Source organism: Astatotilapia calliptera, chromosome 15 (assembly GCF_964374335.1).
Source record: "Astatotilapia calliptera chromosome 15, fAstCal68.1, whole genome shotgun sequence".
In the NCBI taxonomy this organism is placed as follows: domain Eukaryota; kingdom Metazoa; phylum Chordata; class Actinopteri; order Cichliformes; family Cichlidae; genus Astatotilapia; species Astatotilapia calliptera.
The window spans coordinates 39,635,020-39,653,515 of record NC_137436.1 but is presented as its reverse complement, the minus strand read 5'-3'; the positions used below and the strand labels follow the sequence as shown (position 1 = coordinate 39,653,515).

Here is an 18,496-nt window from a genome sequence, read left to right as displayed (position 1 = left end):
TTCAGCACAATTCTACTTTTTCTGCATAATTCATCATACAAAATGTAATCAAATGGAAAAGTCTCTTTTTAAAACTTGTTTTATTAGTTTTAATCTTTTAACTTTATGCATCAAGCAAAAATTTAATTATATTATATTTGTTTAATATTTAAACCTATTTTCTGCACATTCCAGCACATAAAATAAATATCTATCTATCTATCTATCTATCTATCTATCTATCTATCTATCTATCTATCTATATACAGTGGGGCAAAAAAGTATTTAGTCAGCCACCGATTGTGCAAGTTCCCCCACCTAAAATGATGACAGAGGTCAGTAATTTGCACCAGAGGTACACTTCAACTGTGAGAGACAGAATGTGAAAAAAAAATCCATGAATCCACATGGTAGGATTTGTAAAGAATTTATTCGTAAATCAGGGTGGAAAATAAGTATTTGGTCAATAACAAAAATACAACTCAATACTTTGTAACATAACCTTTGTTGGCAATAACAGAGGTCAAACGTTTACTATAGGTCTTTACCAGGTTTGCACACACAGTAGCTGGTATTTTGGCCCATTCCTCCATGCAGATCTTCTCGAGAGCAGTGATGTTTTGGGGCTGTCGCCGAGCAACACGGACTTTCAACTCCCGCCACAGATTTTCTATGGGGTTGAGGTCTGGAGACTGGCTAGGCCACTCCAGGACTTTCAAATGCTTCTTACGGAGCCACTCCTTTGTTGCCCGGGCGGTGTGTTTTGGATCATTGTCATGTTGGAAGACCCAGCCTCGTTTCATCTTCAAAGTTCTCACTGATGGAAGGAGGTTTTGGCTCAAAATCTCACGATACATGGCCCCATTCATTCTGTCCTTAACACGGATCAGTCGTCCTGTCCCCTTGGCAGAAAAACAGCCCCATAGCATGATGTTTCCACCGCCATGCTTCACAGTAGGTATGGTGTTCTTGGGATGCAACTCAGTATTCTTCTTCCTCCAAACACGACGAGTTGAGTTTATACCAAAAAGTTCTACTTTGGTTTCATCTGACCACATGACATTCTCCCAATCCTCTGCTGTATCATCCATGTGCTCTCTGGCAAACTTCAGACGGGCCTGGACATGCACTGGCTTCAGCAGCGGAACACGTCTGGCACTGCGGGATTTGATTCCCTGCCGTTGTAGTGTGTTACTGATGGTGACCTTTGTTACTTTGGTCCCAGCTCTCTGCAGGTCATTCACCAGGTCCCCCCGTGTGGTTCTGGGATCTTTGCTCACCGTTCTCATGATCATTTTGACCCCACGGGATGAGATCTTGCGTGGAGCCCCAGATCGAGGGAGATTATCAGTGGTCTTGTATGTCTTCCATTTTCTGATGATTGCTCCCACAGTTGATTTTTTCACACCAAGCTGCTTGCCTATTGTAGATTCACTCTTCCCAGTCTGGTGCAGGTCTACAATACTTTTCCTGGTGTCCTTCGAAAGCTCTTTGGTCTTGGCCATGGCGGAGTTTGGAGTCTGACTGTTTGAGGCTGTGGACAGGTGTCTTTTATACAGATGATGAGTTCAAACAGGTGCCATTCATACAGGTAACGAGTGGGGGACAGAAAAGCTTCTTACAGAAGACGTTACAGGTCTGTGAGAGCCAGAGATTTTCCTTGTTTGAGGTGACCAAATACTTATTTTCCACCCTAATTTACGAATAAATTCTTTACAAATCCTACCATGTGGATTCATGGATTTTTTTTTCACATTCTGTCTCTCACAGTTGAAGTGTACCTCTGGTGCAAATTACTGACCTCTGTCATCATTTTAAGTGGGGGAACTTGCACAATCGGTGGCTGACTAAATACTTTTTTGCCCCACTGTATATATATATATATATATATATATATATATATATATATATATATATATAAAAACACCCAGCACGCCCCTGCGGGCGGTTTATCCTTCAAGCTCGGGTCCTCTACCAGAGGCCTGGGAGCTTGAGGGTCCTGCGCAGTATCTTAGCTGTTCCCAGGACTGCGCTCTTCTGGACAGAGATCTCCGATGTTGTTCCCGGGATCTTCTGGAGCCACTCGCCTAGCTTGGGAGTCACCGCACCTAGTGCTCCGATTACCACGGGGACCACCATTACCTTCACCCTCCACATCCTCTCGAGCTCTTCTCTGAGCCCTTGGTATTTCTCCAGCTTCTCGTGTTCCTTCTTCCTGATATTGCTGTCATTCGGAACCGCTACATCGATCACTACGGCCGTCTTCTTCTGTTTGTCTGTTTGTATATATATATATATTTGTGTTTACACTCACTCTTTCAAATAGATGCAAGTAACTAATGTTTTTGTCACTTTTTATGGAGTCAAACTTAAAGTAAGGTCAGTACTTCCACGCTCTAAACGCTGCATGCTCATACTCTCTCCTGCACTGGATATATTATCCATTGTTGACTGCACACAGCTGTTGTAACGAACATCGCACTTGCTTAGGTCACTGTCATGAGACATTCTCGCAAAAAAATCACGGTTTTAGTAACACAGTAACGCAGCGTTCCTACGGGAAAGTAACAGTAATCTAATTACCGTTTTTGCAATAGTAATCCCTTACTTTACTCGTTACTTGAAAAAAGTAATTGGATTACAGTAACGCGTTACTTGTAACGCGTTACAAGTTACAAGTAACGTTACAAGTTGCGCGTTACTGCCCATCTCTGGTCTGGACACACCCACTCCCAGTGTGGGAGTGGGTGTGTCTGGTCTCAGCAACGCTCGTGCCCAATGAAAAGAAACCTCAACGTCAGCCCTGAATATAAGCATTGCTGTACAGGTTCATCAAATACATCAGCAAAATATATCCTGACTAAACAATCATGATGAATAGACATAGTTTGTTCCATGGTAGGGATGGGTATGGATACGATTTTCACGATTCCGATTCCATTTTCGATTCTGTTTAACGATTCGGTTCTTTATCGATTCTCTTATCGATTCTTTTTAAAAAAGGAGAACACTAAGGTCGATTAGCTTAGAACTTTGTTTTATATCTTCTCTTTGAACAAGATAGAAATTTAGGAGTAACATGGCCTTACAAAGAGATCCACAGCCTACGGCTCTTCAATGGAGTGTCACAGAGTCCCCAGGAAAAGAAATTGTAAATGTAAAATAATAAAATAAATATTCTTCTGTAGCAATAACAAAGTATAACATAAATTATTCTGTAACAATTGTAGCAAGAATATCCAGTAATGTCCCTGCCTACAATTAAACACATTCACTTACCAAAAATCGGGGGCATCTGTTGTGTGGCAAATAGATGCAAGCCTTTGACCACAAACTCGCGCTAACATAATATGCACTGTTAGTTGATTATTTACCTGCCGCATTAACGGGAGAGGACGCGCAAACGTTACCGCTGCTGCTGGGTTGAGATTCACGAGTCGAGCGGAATTAAAAACACGACATTCATTTAAGGTCATCGTGTGTTTTGTGAGCAAATGCTTTTGCATATTTGTAGTGTTTCCTCCCTTAAATGAAATATCTACTTTGCAAGTATTGCAAGTTGCCCTGTTGTCATCCGTTCTCGTAAAGTATAATCAAACTTCCTGCCAGGTACGTAGCAGGAATAACGCGGTGACGTTATTCGGGGCGACTGGAATCGATAAGGGAATCGTTTGCAAAAATGGCAAACAATTCCAAGGAATTGAAACAGTGGGAACCGGTTCTTGTTGAGAACCGGTTTTCAATACCTATCCCTGTTCCATGGTGTGCATAATCCTGCTACATGAATTAAGATTTAATGAGTTTGTAAGAGAGAGTTTCTAGTCTGCACAAGGATTGATTGAAACATCTAAGCAGACTAAAATAATTTAAGGTTTCTTTTTTTCTGGTCAACCAAATAGTTTCTGAAATTGTGGCGATTGGTCCACTTAAGAGGATATTCTTGATCCTCTTATCTACCCCTGACCAAAAGCTGCCCAAAATAAATGGAAAATTTGAACCAGAAGAAAACTTACTTTAGTGCTTGATGAGCCCAAACTCAATCTCAGTGCATCAAATAATTGTGCTGCAGCTGGTAACTCGAGGCATTGGTGACAGTCGTCAAAATAGCAACAGGTTATTTTTTAAATTCTTATCATGGTCATATTTTTCTAGGCTCTTTTTATTAAGTAGTGCCACCTATATGTGCCTTCAGTGTACGTTCTAGAGGGTTCTCCACACAGCAGCTGGTAGCTCTGAACTCAAACAGAGGGCGTACTTTGTCTCTCCAACGCCATGTCCTGAAATATTCAAGAGCTCCAAGTTTATGAGACAGTTGCTGCCATCTGTGCCCCAGCGTTCAGTCCTCCCATCATGGCTGAACATACGGCCAGCATCAGAACAGATATCTATGAGAAGTATCAAAATAGATTCTTCACCCTTCTTCGTATTGCAAATCTCAGTATCCCCAATGGCACAAACAACACTCTTCATTTGCTCACACTTGCACACACACAGAAAGCCGTGCAAAATACCACAACCGTAGAGTCAAAATTTCCATATCCATGAGAGAGGAAAGGAAAGGAGGAAACATTTACACAAGACTGCCTTGACACATTTGAAGAGCTCTTTTCTCTTAGATGTCTTTTTTACAATGTCATTGTGGAGCAACCAAGCTCCTGTGGGCTTACTGAGTTTCTTACTAAATGAGAGATTTCCTGAGACAAAAAAGCGGAGGAGGAAGGGTGCAATCAGTCCAGGTTTGTTCGAGGCAACATCACTTCCTTCCTTACCGTTAGGAGAGTGTCAGAGTGAGACATTCAGATGTGGTTTTCACCAAGCCCTTTCCCAGGACAGTAATGCAGAGCGATTCTAATGGTGTCATTCAAAGCAGCTGCTAAACGCCTTGCCTAAGCAATTCAAACCGCCTCCACAGACTGCAATACAGTCAACAAAGAACTTATCTTCCAAGTGAAACTATTCATCACTGAATGAGTTTGTGTGCTGAAAAAGTAGAGGGTATTTTGAAAAGACCTCAGACACCTGAATGGCCACTTTTCTTTTTGGAACCATTGTCACTGCATCACATTTTAATTCACCTGTTCTGGAGCAGCACTGCTAGTTCAATTCCACCTTAAAACAGCAATTCTGAGGGCCGATGTTCATGGGTGAGGTGAAAAGGCGCCACTGAAAATATCTGCATTTGAAATGAGCAACTCCAAGTGAAGACATTTTGTGTAGGTCAGTGGCCCACACGCACCAAATAACCTTCGGCCCCGCTCATTTCCCTCACGCAAGAAAGGGGTCACTGCTCCATGACAGTCAAAGAACCTGCGATACAATGTGTTGCTTAATCACTTCTCTCCAAAGACAAACTCGAAATGTAGCTTCATTCAATGACCTGTTTATGTTACCATTTTACACAATATGACAATTAGTCTGGCAGTGCTCATAGAAATCCAACGTGTATAACAAAGTGAACAATAGCCAACTGGAGCGTATTTCAACAACTCTATAAATGGAAAATGGTATCTGCGCTGTTTTAGAGGAAACGTGGAAAATCGGGCCTTTTTAAGTGAAAGTCCAAAAAGAAAGACTGTTAATAGAAATTGCAGTGGGACCACTGATAAGAACCAGTCAACACTGGCCAATCAACATTTCCTTTCACTGTGTTTTCTCAAGAGCAGGAGCCCCGATGCATTAAACACACCACCAAAGAGTCTGCATCTCAAGTTTAGTAACGTGTGTCTTGGAAAGGATAGCATGTGTAAGATGATACGTGGAAGACACAGCTCTGGAATGTCCGTGTGTGAATTTGTGTGCTAGCGCCTGCGGAAGGGAGGGGGTCGTCCTTCAATGAAGTTAGCTGGTGTTGTTTAGGCCTGTGTTTACGTAACCTACTGTATGTGGTCAAGTGAGAACAATGGCACGCAGGCCTCCAAAATGACAACCTAAGACAAAGTGTCAGCAACGCTACGAAAAAGCGACTCAATGCAACTAAAAGTCCTTTTATATTTAGTGAAAAATGGAGGCAAACGTGTCTGTGTGGCTGATGACTCGACCAAGCTGCGTGTTTTTCAAAGCAGATTAAAGAGCAGGACAGGAAGGGCCAGGTTTAAGGAAACAGGAAAACTGATGCAAGGAAATGAACGACGTCACCAGACAGCCCACTGCAGTCTACGATCAAGTAAAATCCAGACACAGCGCAAGTATGGATTCTTTGCTCAAGTCACCAATGAAACTTGTACTTTTGACAGGTACGTGAGCTAATTTATACTCGACGGGTACCAGATGTCTTACTGGGAGACTGTTTTAAATGTATGTCCCTCAGAGGGGTCCGCATTATCAAGTATTATTAGTTTGGAAAGGTGGTTTTGTTTAACATAAATTTTCTCTTCAACTTTATTTCTTTTGGGGGGGTTTAACTGGTTTTTGACAGGTACGTGTTGCTTTTCGGTTTAAGTTGAAGTTTGATGGATTGCATGACTGACTCTGCAACTTTTAGGAATTTGGAGGTTAACATGTTTTGTTTTTTATATAATCACACGTCTTCAGGAAGGTTTGGAATAATAATGTTGTGGTGTAATTAAAACATACACAGTGTGTCTCTTGTGTCTACGCAGCGTGGCTCTCGAGTCTGATGGGCCCATGCGTCCCCTCTGACATTTGTGTTTCTTGTCACACACTTGCAACATGTAAGACCTTGAATGGATCAAACAAGGCCTGCTACTGTAATCACGGATACACCGGAGACGGAACGACATTTTGCAATGGTGACTACACGCACGCATACACAAATCAACCTTTATATTAAAGAGCACACGCAGCGAGACTGTGGAAGCCTCGACTATTTTAGGAAGCCTTTGTTGCTGTGACTGCGTGTCGTAAACAACAGTATTAGGCCTACGTTTTGAAACAAGCGGGCTAATTGAACATTTTTAGAACATTACACTTGACGGAGCAGAGCATAGATGTGAGGCGTTAAAAATATAACTCTGGGTGGGTTAAAGCTTCTTATGACGGCTCTCGATGGCAAAAACGTTTGTGTCAAAACTTAATGAGGAACAAGGCACTGCTATGGTCATATTATCAGTATAAATCACTGTGACTTGTGCAGCTTTTCTCTTCTGGAACCATTTATCTCTGATTATCTCAAAATAGTCCACAGACATGAAGCAAATTAGCGACCTAAGGATGCTCGTGTGCAAGCAAACAAGATTTATTATTGTAATTCAGCTTAACTCTGGCCAGTTTAGAAAACGTAGGCAAAAGGAATGGCTGAAAAAAACTTAAGGTCTGTGTAAGTCATTTGAAGTTAGTTTTCTCGTGTTTGTTTGTGTATGATCGACTCGCTGTGCTGGCTTAAAACAGCTAAAGTTAGGGGGGAGGTTTTTTAGAGTTTTCTTGCCTAAAAAGTTGCCACAGAGTTATTCACCAAGGGAACAGTGTGAAGTGGAACATACGTCCAGATACAGCTTTATTAGAAGGATTTTAATGGCCTGCATCGCCTACAGTCGGCATTGTTAGTCCTGTTATGTTTCTGGGCTGTTTAGAATTCCTGGAACCCCTTTGGTTTCCTGGCCAAATCTGACCACAATCACCGCTTACATAGCCCAAGGGCCAAAAGTAAATGAAAATGTTAGAGGGGTTTTTTTTGTTGTTAAGGTTACACTGAAGCCAGAGACGTAAAATTAGGACAATATTAACTAGCAAGAGCATTTCAGACTGTGTCTGCTCATGCTTTATTAAATCTGCATTTTTACCAAAACTGTTTGGAAAATTCACATGAAACAAACAACAATTGTAGATTTCACACAAACAGGAAGAAAAGGGTCATCTTTAACTTTTAAGAAGTAAGTGATGATAGGAGGGTAAAATGGATCCATAAAAACAGGACATTCAAGTGAATCATGAAGTATGTGGGTGAAAAGTCTGTGAGGATGACAGATAAAGGATCACATGTGCTATGGGAGTATTTCCTCTCTGACTATGGTCACCTTTCTCGCTGAAGCAGAGGATTTCCCTTACCGGACAGATTGTGTGCCAAAGGTACAGAGGAGAGGAAGAGCAGAGTGTCCATCATACGTCGACAAGTAAAAACAACAGTGGAAAGTCTTAGCAGGTCCTTGTCAACAAGGGGCGGAAGGTGTGTTTGGAAGTAAAAAAAAAAGCTGGAACAGCATTTTCTATAATGAAGCAGCATCTTCAGCAGTGCTCGGTTAGCCTGGAAAGCAAAATATTTTAGGTAATTTGACTTCCATGAAATCAAACACAGGCAAACAACTGCAAATCAGTCACAAATGTGAACTATTTAAACTGCGTGCAAGTTACACCCAGCCAAGGCTTTAATCAAAAGAAGACTAACATCTCTGAGCTTCATCAGCTCATCCACACCACAGCCTTCAGGATCACGATCACATTTGGGCATTCCTGAAACAGCAATCATGGATCAAACTTCAGAGTGTACTTGTGTTAACATGCGCTCAAAGTAACTCAACAACAATGATACTAAAAAGGATCTGGGAAGATGTTATGTTGAGTTTTATGGTTTAATATATAAATTGATATGAAAAATGGGTTGCTTTTTTCTCTCCATCCAGTACAATTTCAACAAATTTAGGGGCAAATGCATAAGTTCAAGTTGGTTCTTGAAATTTCCAAAAATGCTGTCTTTGTAGTAATTTTTGTATTATTTTTGTGACATTTTGAGTCAAAAACTTAGAGAACACTTTGCATAGCATATGGTTAATCATGGAGGATTAAATTAAGATTTCATTTTCAAAAAGTAACTGAGTCTGAGTATTTCAGTGATTTTTAAATTAATGCTGCACATTCAAAGAAGAACTGATTTATTGTTGATTCATTTCTCATTAGAGTAAAATGCATTTCAGCCTCAACACAAACCTGGACAGGAAATGAATCTGCTGAGACAAGATGGAAATATGATATTGTAACAGTTTAAGAATAAAAAGTAGCCTTTTTCAAAATGCTGTAACTTTTAATTTGTAAAAAAACAAACAAAAAAACATGAATTTTAATGCAAAGCAAAAATGCAAACTACATCAAACTCCTTTCATCTTTGTTCTAGGTCATCTGTTAACCAGCTGGTTTACCCACTCCATGAGTAACAGAGTAACAAGCTGAATCTACTTTGCTTATTGAGGATGAAAGATTTTGAGCTCATTTTAGCGTTTGTATTTCCATTTCCTCACCACAGATGATGACGAGTGCCAGAACGTGACTAATATCTGTGGGGACAGGGGCCAGTGTACCAACACAGTGGGCAGCTACTACTGTAAATGTGTCTCTGGATACAAATCGACAGGACGGGACGAGTTCCTGCCCAACGATGGCACTGACTGCATCGGTAACGTCTGGTTGACCTGTTCAGGATTTAAATATACCAAACTTTGTTTTGATCAGTATCATAAAGAGTTATAAAGAGTTATAAAGTTTAACGAGGTCATGAGAATGAGTTATTAATGTGTAACATGCGTGCAAGAACTGCTGGTCACATATTTGTATTTAAAAAAACCAACCAATTCTTATTTTGAGGTAGGAATGCTGCCTAGACAAACATCTGTAACTGCATTAACTTTGTCAGCGAGCAGCCAACGTAAGGGAACATCAAACTGCTTTGCTTTAATTGAAGCTGAACTCTTCATTTGCATCTTTCAGATATTGATGAGTGCGAGTCAGAACAGGTCTGTGGACCAAACTCAGACTGCCATAATACAAATGGATCTTTCAATTGCACCTGTCAGCGTGATTACATCCTGACTTCAGGCCCTAAGCACTTTCATCCAGAGAGCAAAGTTAGATGTAAAGGTCGGTATGAGGATGGAAGAGCACACACACACACACACACACACACACACACACACACACACACACACACACACACACACACACACACTGATCCTTACATTCAAGGACATACATCTTTTTTCATCTTTCTTTTTTTTTACTTGCTTTTACACATCTACACACAACCCAGACACATCCATTATTGTGTGTGTGTGTGTGTGTGTGTGTGTGTGTGTGCACTGTTCGCTCGATGCAATACATCGAGTGAACAGTGCAATACTGAATTGTTTGATGTTTTAAGTAAAGTTGATGATAAAGAGAGCTGCTGTTTTTTTCTAAATGAAAGGCAGACTGGCCAAGTCATGGTAGTGAATTAAAGATGCGCTTTTGCAAACTGTTTGTTTTCCAGAGCATCCCCAGAAATACTGCCATGACAACACCGGCTGCGTGACGCAGGTTGTCAACAGAACATTGGAATCTGTGAGTACTCCTTTCTCACAATTTTAACCAAACGGGGTAAAAAAGAAAGGATAAGATGATGCTGCCCTCTGTTGGCGAGAAGTAAGACAAACAGAGGGTGGAATAGGAAAACGGCTGAAATGACTCGAGATTGTATGATAACAAGGATATGCAACACCAGCCGCTATGATCCAAACACAACCTGCAGTTTCAATCAGCAGTTTCGGTTTGGAGTCCTGCCCCCTACTGGAGAGTAAAGTTATAGCAGGACCAGTTAATGGATGTCATGTAGCACATTTTGTGTTCCTTGTTACAGGAGAATGGGAGAGATTTAATTAGCGTGTGGTTAGGTGATGATTTATGTAAAACTGGCTCACTAACGTGATAATGAAGCTGAGTGTAATCCGTCGTTCATGAACTGATGTTTATAAAGAAAAGCAAAAAATAAAATAAAAATAATTCTGAAGGTCATATTTGGGGATTTACTGCATGCAGCTGTGATTAGTTTGAAGTTAAGAGGAGTACGTGAAAATTTTTTAGCATCTTTTCAAGTAGTAAAAACACTTGACACAATTGCCGCCTTTTGTAGAGAGTCTTCACGTGATTAGATATGTGCACACGTGTGAATAGGATGAATAGGATACGTCACGTTTTCATGTAAAGTTTGGTCGTTTCACAGCTGTGATCCAAAAAAACATAACAAGGACATCTATCAATCTAAACATTTCTCCGCCACCAGATGAGCAACCTCACGGAGCCCCAAAGTCTACTGAAAGAAATTGCCAAGCAGACGTCTGGTGAACTTACTTCAGTGGAAGTGATTGCATATGTTGAGGCCTTGAGTAGATCCGCATCAACACTGGGTGCCGCAGAGAAGGATTACGCTGTCAAACCATCTGCCATCAACTCAACTCTCTCAGTAATCTTTGTTTACCATTCTTGTTTCTCAGTCAACAGTTGGAAGTCTGCCTGAAGTGCAGCTATGCTTTGAACTGGTTTAAGAAAAAGTGGCACTGGTTGCAGCCCATTGCCTTCTTAACAGTTACGCCTTGGAGATACTATTACTTTCTGCTAATGTGTCATTTTTATTATTAGCACTTATTATTTTGTTGTTGTCCCAAAGCTGACAGCAAAATTACCCATTAACCAATAATTTTTTAAACACAGTGTAGCTGCTGCTTGTATTTAATGAAAGGCCAAAAACAGCCAAACTGACGTAAACATCCCATTCTAATCATACCTAATTGGAAGCATATTGCAGTGCAGACATAACATGCATTACATGCTATATTATTGTGCACATGTTATACTCGAAGCAAATCTTTTCAAACAGAAATTAGTAAATGCAGTAAACAACCTGGTGGAGAAGGATGAACTGGTGGCTTGGACCAGAATGAAAGAAGAACGTCGTGAGCATACCATCACCAAGCTGCTGCATGTTGTTGAAGAAAGCGCTCTGTCTTTGGCCAGCAATTACAAAACTCCAACAGAGCTTGAAATCAAAGCTACAGATATGGGTGAGGCTTTCAGTTAATTGTCACTGTGATGCATTTAATTCCTTTATTTGCTTTAAAACCAGACAGGGCGCTCCTACGTTTGCTTAGAAGTTTCACTGTTTAAAAAAAATCATCTGTAAACATAAATGAATGCCATGAATTAATTCACCCTAAAATTCAATGAGCGGTTCAAAAACACAGAAAAAAATTACTAAAGGTATCAAAATACACAAAAGGCAGTTATGAAAAAGATAATATGAATTTTAATACAGCATATGTATTAATTCGATATGGTAGTATAATAGTAGGTGTTGCCCGTTATTATTATTTTATTTGAATTTTCAGTCGGTCATCAAATTATTTAAATACTATTTATTTATAATCTTGAACCTCATGGCTTCATTTCACTGTTTTATTTTCGAGAAAGTGAAACTTCACCCTCGTGCAATGTTGAATATTTTTTGGGGGGTACGGGTTCTTTTTTATTTATTTATTTAATATCTGTCCTCCTTTTGTGTGCTTGTGGTTGCTTTGGATCTGTCTCCTTTTTTCTGTTTCAGCAGAGAGCTATTCTTCCAAGTCGTAATCTCTTTTTAGAGCCAAATAACATTTTCATCCACTTTAGCTTTTAGTTTCTTCTTTTCTGTGTCCCAAATAGCTTTCCTTACAGTGTGTTATGATTTGGTTTATTTTGATTGGTGTTTGAACAGCAGTGATAGTTACAGTGTGCCTGATAAGACTCAGTAACTATCACTGGGCTCAGCTCTCCAGTTTGGCGAGGCTTTGAAATGGAGAGGGTTATCCCTGACCTCTTTTTTTTTTTATCCTCAACCGCAGAAGTGAAACTCTTCACCTTCGAGGCTCATCACACAAAAGCCAAACTGTCTGCTTCCATGGGAGGAGATCATATAAATCTAACACTGAAAGTGAGACCAGAAGAAGACCGAAATGGTAAAGTAGCTTAAAGCCTAAAAGGAAAATCAGATGCAATCTGTGCCAAAAAGAAAAGTTTGTATAAATTTTTTTTTTCCTCAGGAAGCGTGTCAGTGGTGTTTGTGCGATATGACAGCATCAGTGACATCCTGAAGCCGAGCAGCGACCCAGGTGTCACTGACTACTCGCGGTATGCAGGGACGGGGGAAATCACTGTCAACTCCCAAGTCATTGCAGCAGCCGTCAAACCTGCTGACGTTTACCAACTTGACCATGTCACCTTCACTCTGAGACACAGTGAGGTACAGACTGCACAGAGTGCTGAGGCAGGCTACATTGTTTGCTTTTTTACTTCTGCATTTGTAGAATGTAATGTCAAAACATATACTGTTTCAGAAAGTCGCTGCTCCTCTACACATGACTGCAGCTTTTCTTAAGGGAAGCGATTACTAGAGATTTTCATTCATTTTTATTCTCTATATAAATTCAGTCTAATCCTTTTGCTCAATTTGATCAGGGTAAATTAAGAGCAGCGATTCAAAATAGTTTATGTTACTCAAGGTTTTTCATTTCGAAGCGTCGTGTGATAAACAAGCTAAATACGGCGTTAAAAACAAACATTGCTGCTCACTTTTGTGCCACTTTAAACTTACAGCTAAACTTTCTATTCTGCAAACGAGTCATTTATCAACATTAGCTAATAGGATCTTGTTCAGTTCTCTCGTCAGTATCTCATCATATATATCCTTGTCAGACTGGGGCGTTGTGCTTTTGTTGTGAGAAATAGCTTCCTCAGTCCCAGATTGGGTCTGGCAGTAACCTGATAACTGCCAGAGTTTCCATTAAAGTCAAATTTGAACAAACTCACATGGGAGGAACAGTTAGCGCTTTGTGTAAAGTTTTTATGAAATTTTAAGATTTCGCACCGTGTATTTCGGCAATGACCTTTCATTTAAAGGGAATAGCTGAGGAAACGTGACGAGATTATGGAAAAACGTGGGTAATGAGATAAACAGCCCTAAAAATTAATGTACTGGTGTTTTCTTTTAGGATAATTAAAATGTATGAAAAAGTAAAATCATTATTTTTGTTGCTCCCTTGAGTATTAAGGCTAACAAAGGATGAGTTGATTTATTTTCGAGCCGTGAAAATTCTCTGTGAACTGCCTTCTTTGAAGAGCAACAATCAATAATTTGGGCCCCTTTTTTGTGCAGATACTTTTTACTACTGAAGCAGATTTTTTTTTCTCCTGTGATGCACGGGATGCTTTTTTCTTGCCTGCACCTTTTAAGTTTTTAAGTAAGGACTTTGAGAGTATAAAATACACAATTTTAAACGTTGATATACAAACATATTGTCCTGGTATTTTCTTTTAGGATCATTAAAACATATAAAAAAAAGTAAAATCATTATATCAATATATTATATCATTGTAAAATATATATATTTGATACATAATCATTTAGAATAGGCCCAGTGAGCCCAGCAAAAAAGCTCATGTGCCAGTGATTAATGATCTTCCCATTACATTTATTTTCTGTGCTCTTGCATGTCAATGGCAATATTAACGTGAAAACTTGGAAAAAGCAAAGCTCATAAATAGTGTTAGAATCAATAACAGAACAACAGACCTTCGATGGGCTGTGCTGATTTCTCACAGCTGTTTTGATGAGACCAGCTCTGGGATCAGTTTAAGCCCCTATTGATTTGTTATCCCAAAGCAGCGAGCTGCAAAAACTAATAATAACTCCACAGTTAACAGTCTTTGTTCCTCTCCATCCCCTGAAGCCCATAGACACTAAAGCTGATGTGACGAAGTGCGCCTTCTGGGAGTACGAGGCGGATAGCCTGCAGGGCCGGTGGGCCACTCACGGCTGCAAGACAGTCCACGTCAACAGCAATGCGACCACTTGCTCCTGCAATCACCTCACACACTTTGCTATCCTCATGTCCTCTGGGCGAGCCAACGTGAGTGAGCATACACTAAATTACAACAGTGAAATATGGAGCAAGATCAAGGAGTTTTTTAACAGCTTTTTTCACCAATGTTTCCACGGTTACTGAGGGAGAAATTTCATTTCATGCAAAATAAACACTATGTTGTCTTGTTTTTAAGTCATATATTATTTGCTTGGTGGACAATTAGTCGCCTGTTAGCTGAGAAATTTAAATATGTGGATTTATCTGTGAAGATGATGGAAATTTCTACTAAATATTTTGAAAGCGCTGCTTTGTTTACAGTAGAAAGATAAAAAATCAACTAAAGCCAAATGCAGAGGAAGTCTGAACAGGTCCTAGAGGCAAGGTGACTCAGTGCACATGTTTGGCATCTATAAGAGTTATCCACCCACTACTTTTTGAAACCTTCTCTCACTTTATTGTTGGTTTCAATTCCAATTTAAATTGTTTGGTGAATTTCACACCAACAACGAGGAAGTTACTTTTTTTTAAACTGACAACAAACCACTTGCCTATAATATTTGGACCAGTATCGCCCCAGAACGTCTCCAAGCACAACATGCTGCTGTAACCCCAGCCTGTGCCTATGTTATGCCAAATGATTCCAAGCAGAAAAGACAACAACTCGGCGCTCCATGAAACTGTGAATGAAACGCCTCCCTTTCCATTCGCTTCTCAGCTGGTGGCCCACTATACCATCCTGACCCGGATCACCCAGCTGGGAATGATCATCTCGCTCATCTGTTTGTTCATGTGCATCTTCACCTTCTGGTTCTTCAGTGAAATTCAGAGCACCAGAACCACCATCCACAAGAACCTGTGCTGTAGCCTCTTCATGGCCGAATTCATCTTCCTGGTAGGAATCAACATGTACACGCATAAGGTGAGGATGCCCTTGACGTAGTGAAACGTGAAATATCATGAAATATTGTCCGTTTGTCAGCTTTAAATCTGGTGTAAATCTGTTCTTATTCGACTTGCAGATAATTTACTTTATGAAAATGAAAATAGAAAGTAACAGTACATCTCAACATACACATTGAATAAAGATTGCAAAATACACTTAGAGTATATGAATACTGTACCACTTTTTTAACACAGTTTTATTTAAACTAAAATTGTAAAATCTCTGTCTTTCTCTCTCCCGTCTGTTTCTTGGCAGCTTTTCTGCTCTGTGATTGCAGGGCTGCTGCACTACTTCTTCCTTGCGGCCTTTGCCTGGATGTGCATCGAGGGCATCCATCTGTACTTAATAGTGGTTGGCGTCATCTACAACAAAGGCTTTCTGCACCGTAACTTTTATATTTTCGGCTATGGAAGCCCAGCGGTAGTGGTGGCCATTTCCGCAACACTAGGCTCCAAGTATTATGGCACAGATAAAGTGTAAGCTGACAATATTTGCAGCTTTTTTATATATATGTATGTGTGGATAGACAAAGGGTCGTAAAATGACTTCTTCATTTTTCAAACTCATTCAGGAAGCAAGATAAACAAGTTACATTAATTATAAGTACAAGGGGACATAGATTAAATTTGGCCTGGAGGGACATGAAGGAAGTTGAAGATGGTTGTGCCGTGGGGCAGAAAATAAATTCTGAAATGTTTTGGGTACCACAGAGAGCTTGATAAAAAAAAACCCTAAAATAGTAGCCCTGTTGTTTATTAGTGTAAAATGCTATTACAAAAGACAAGAGATAAGTTATGCAAAAGACGCGTTGATTGCTTTTTTTAGGGGGTTTTAGGGGTTTTATCCTAAGATAAGAAAGCTTATGTACAGTATTATTATAATTAACATCAGGGAATTTTACACTAAGGTGGAAATCATAATTTGCTAAAATATGAATCAAATGTATTAAAATGTTATTAAATATTATTCCATCATAGGTGTTGGCTCAGCACAGAAAACCACTTCATATGGAGCTTCATCGGACCTGCATGTTTGATCATCCTGGTAAAATCATACATCATGACTCATGAATGTGTTCAAATAAGCAAGTAAAGTAATTTTTTTTAATAACAGATATTCATTTGATTGTTGTTTTTCCACTAAAGGTTAATCTCTTGGCTTTTGGAGTAATCATCTATAAGGTATACCGGCATACTGCTGTGAAAAAGCCTGAAATCAGCCACTATGAAAACATCAGGTAGGATTATCTTTACTCCCGTTGAGTAAGTTGGAAAAAAGAAGGGGGAAAAAAAGAAAGTCAAGTTGTAGGTTCCTTATCTGGTGGATTATTAGGGTATCATGTGGTGCCTTTGCAGAATTAAATTACAGCTGAGTTCTTTGTTGATTGAGAAAGGAGCTTAGCCATGTGCAGGGTGTTTAAATCGGTGCTATCTCCCTCTCAGGTCCTGTGCCCGTGGTGCCTTGGCTCTGCTGTTTGTGCTCGGTGCCACCTGGACGTTTGGAGTCTTGCACATTCTCAATGAGACAACCCTCACTGCCTATTTGTTCACCATCACCAACGCCTTCCAAGGGATGTTCATTTTCATCTTCCTCTGTGTGCTGTCCAGAAAGGTAACATCAGCTTTTTGGGTTTTTTGCTTTTTGCTTTTTTGAATCAAATAGAACAAATAGACCCCAACAAAACACATTTTATATAGTCAACTGAGAATATTAAGGTGAAGATATTAAGGCTATATGAAAAAAGAAACCTGTGTGTGAGCAAATGTGCATTTTGGATTAGGATTTAAGCATCCGAATATGCTCAGTTTGTTTGGGTTTGCCATGTTTTCTCTCTCCCCAGGTGGTCAGATTGATGCATAAATCTTTCCCTATCAAACATTTAATGAACTGACTGAAACTTTTCCTGTTAGTGTTTTGACAGGTCACAAACTAGTATACTTGTGAAATATATAAATTAGAGTTAAAAGTACAAAATATCCAAGTGAAGGTTTATAAATGTATGAAAACCCTGTAAATATGTTAACAACACTGGCACAGCTCACCACTGTATGGATTAAACATACATTGTATTATATCTAAAGCATATTTCTGTTGTGTGTGTGTGTCTTTTCAGATTCAAGACGAATACTACAGGCTTTTCAAAAATGTCCCCTGTTGTTTTGAATGCCTAAGATGAATTAATGCAGCCAAAGCCAGACCATCTGCACTTGTATAATAATAGTCTATAGTACAGCTTTTTAATATCCTGTGACTCGTGCTTCCACTTTTGGGAAAAATGGTGTTGGAGGATTTTAGTACAGATGTCTAATAAATTAGAACATGTAGCAGTGGTAGTTTCAAATGTCTTGTTTGCTTTTTAACAGACTGGAATCATAATTATGCAGCACACTTTTTGTTTGATTGTTTGTTTTGTTCCATAAAGTACATAAAAAGCCAAACAATTGCATTGCCTTTTACACAAAAGCAATTCTTGTGAGAGTAACAACAGAATAAAAATAGTTTGCATATGTTCAGTTTAATTGAGTACCTTTACCTTAGTGCCTTTATAAGCATTACACTCCAAATAATCAATGTCGTGTCCGTCTTTGTTCTCATCTTTTGTTTGAAATTGATTGTAAATTATTAAAATAAATGTGTCAAAGCAAAACTTCTCTGTTGCCCATTTCTTTTAAACCGAAATGCAAAATAATCATTGGGCTTGGTTAATGCATTCATCAGCCTTCTTTGCTAAATAAACACACTGGTAAGTGGACAGGAAGTCCAACATGAATGGCTGTGTGTCCTGTCCATGCGCCACAGTAACAATTGGATAGGCCAATGGCCCCATCTAGTGGAGATTATCAGGCACACTCGTTCTTCCATAAACTCAGAGTATTTTTGCATTATTTATCTGCATGTTAAGAAAAAAAAAATGTTGTAATGAATTAATATGTGTTATCTCCTCAGCACACAGCATTCCTTAACTATCTGTCTCCTAGGC

At 39.5% G+C, this 18,496-nt stretch overlaps 1 protein-coding gene across 1 annotated transcript; it reads left to right on the top strand.

Annotated features, from left to right (window-relative positions):
- The first annotated feature begins 6,059 nt into the window (after positions 1-6,059).
- Positions 6,060-18,163, top strand: adgrl4 (adhesion G protein-coupled receptor L4). Its single transcript, XM_026143091.2, has 16 exons — positions 6,060-6,212; positions 6,579-6,728; positions 9,173-9,322; positions 9,634-9,783; positions 10,172-10,242; positions 10,961-11,140; positions 11,555-11,738; positions 12,555-12,668; positions 12,753-12,952; positions 14,439-14,618; positions 15,289-15,492; positions 15,772-15,992; positions 16,494-16,560; positions 16,662-16,753; positions 16,959-17,127; positions 17,630-18,163. Exons 1-16 carry the CDS (start codon positions 6,101-6,103, stop codon positions 17,690-17,692), a joined length of 2,307 nt encoding a protein of 768 aa, XP_025998876.1. The 5' UTR covers positions 6,060-6,100; the 3' UTR covers positions 17,693-18,163.
- The last annotated feature ends 333 nt before the right edge of the window (positions 18,164-18,496 follow it).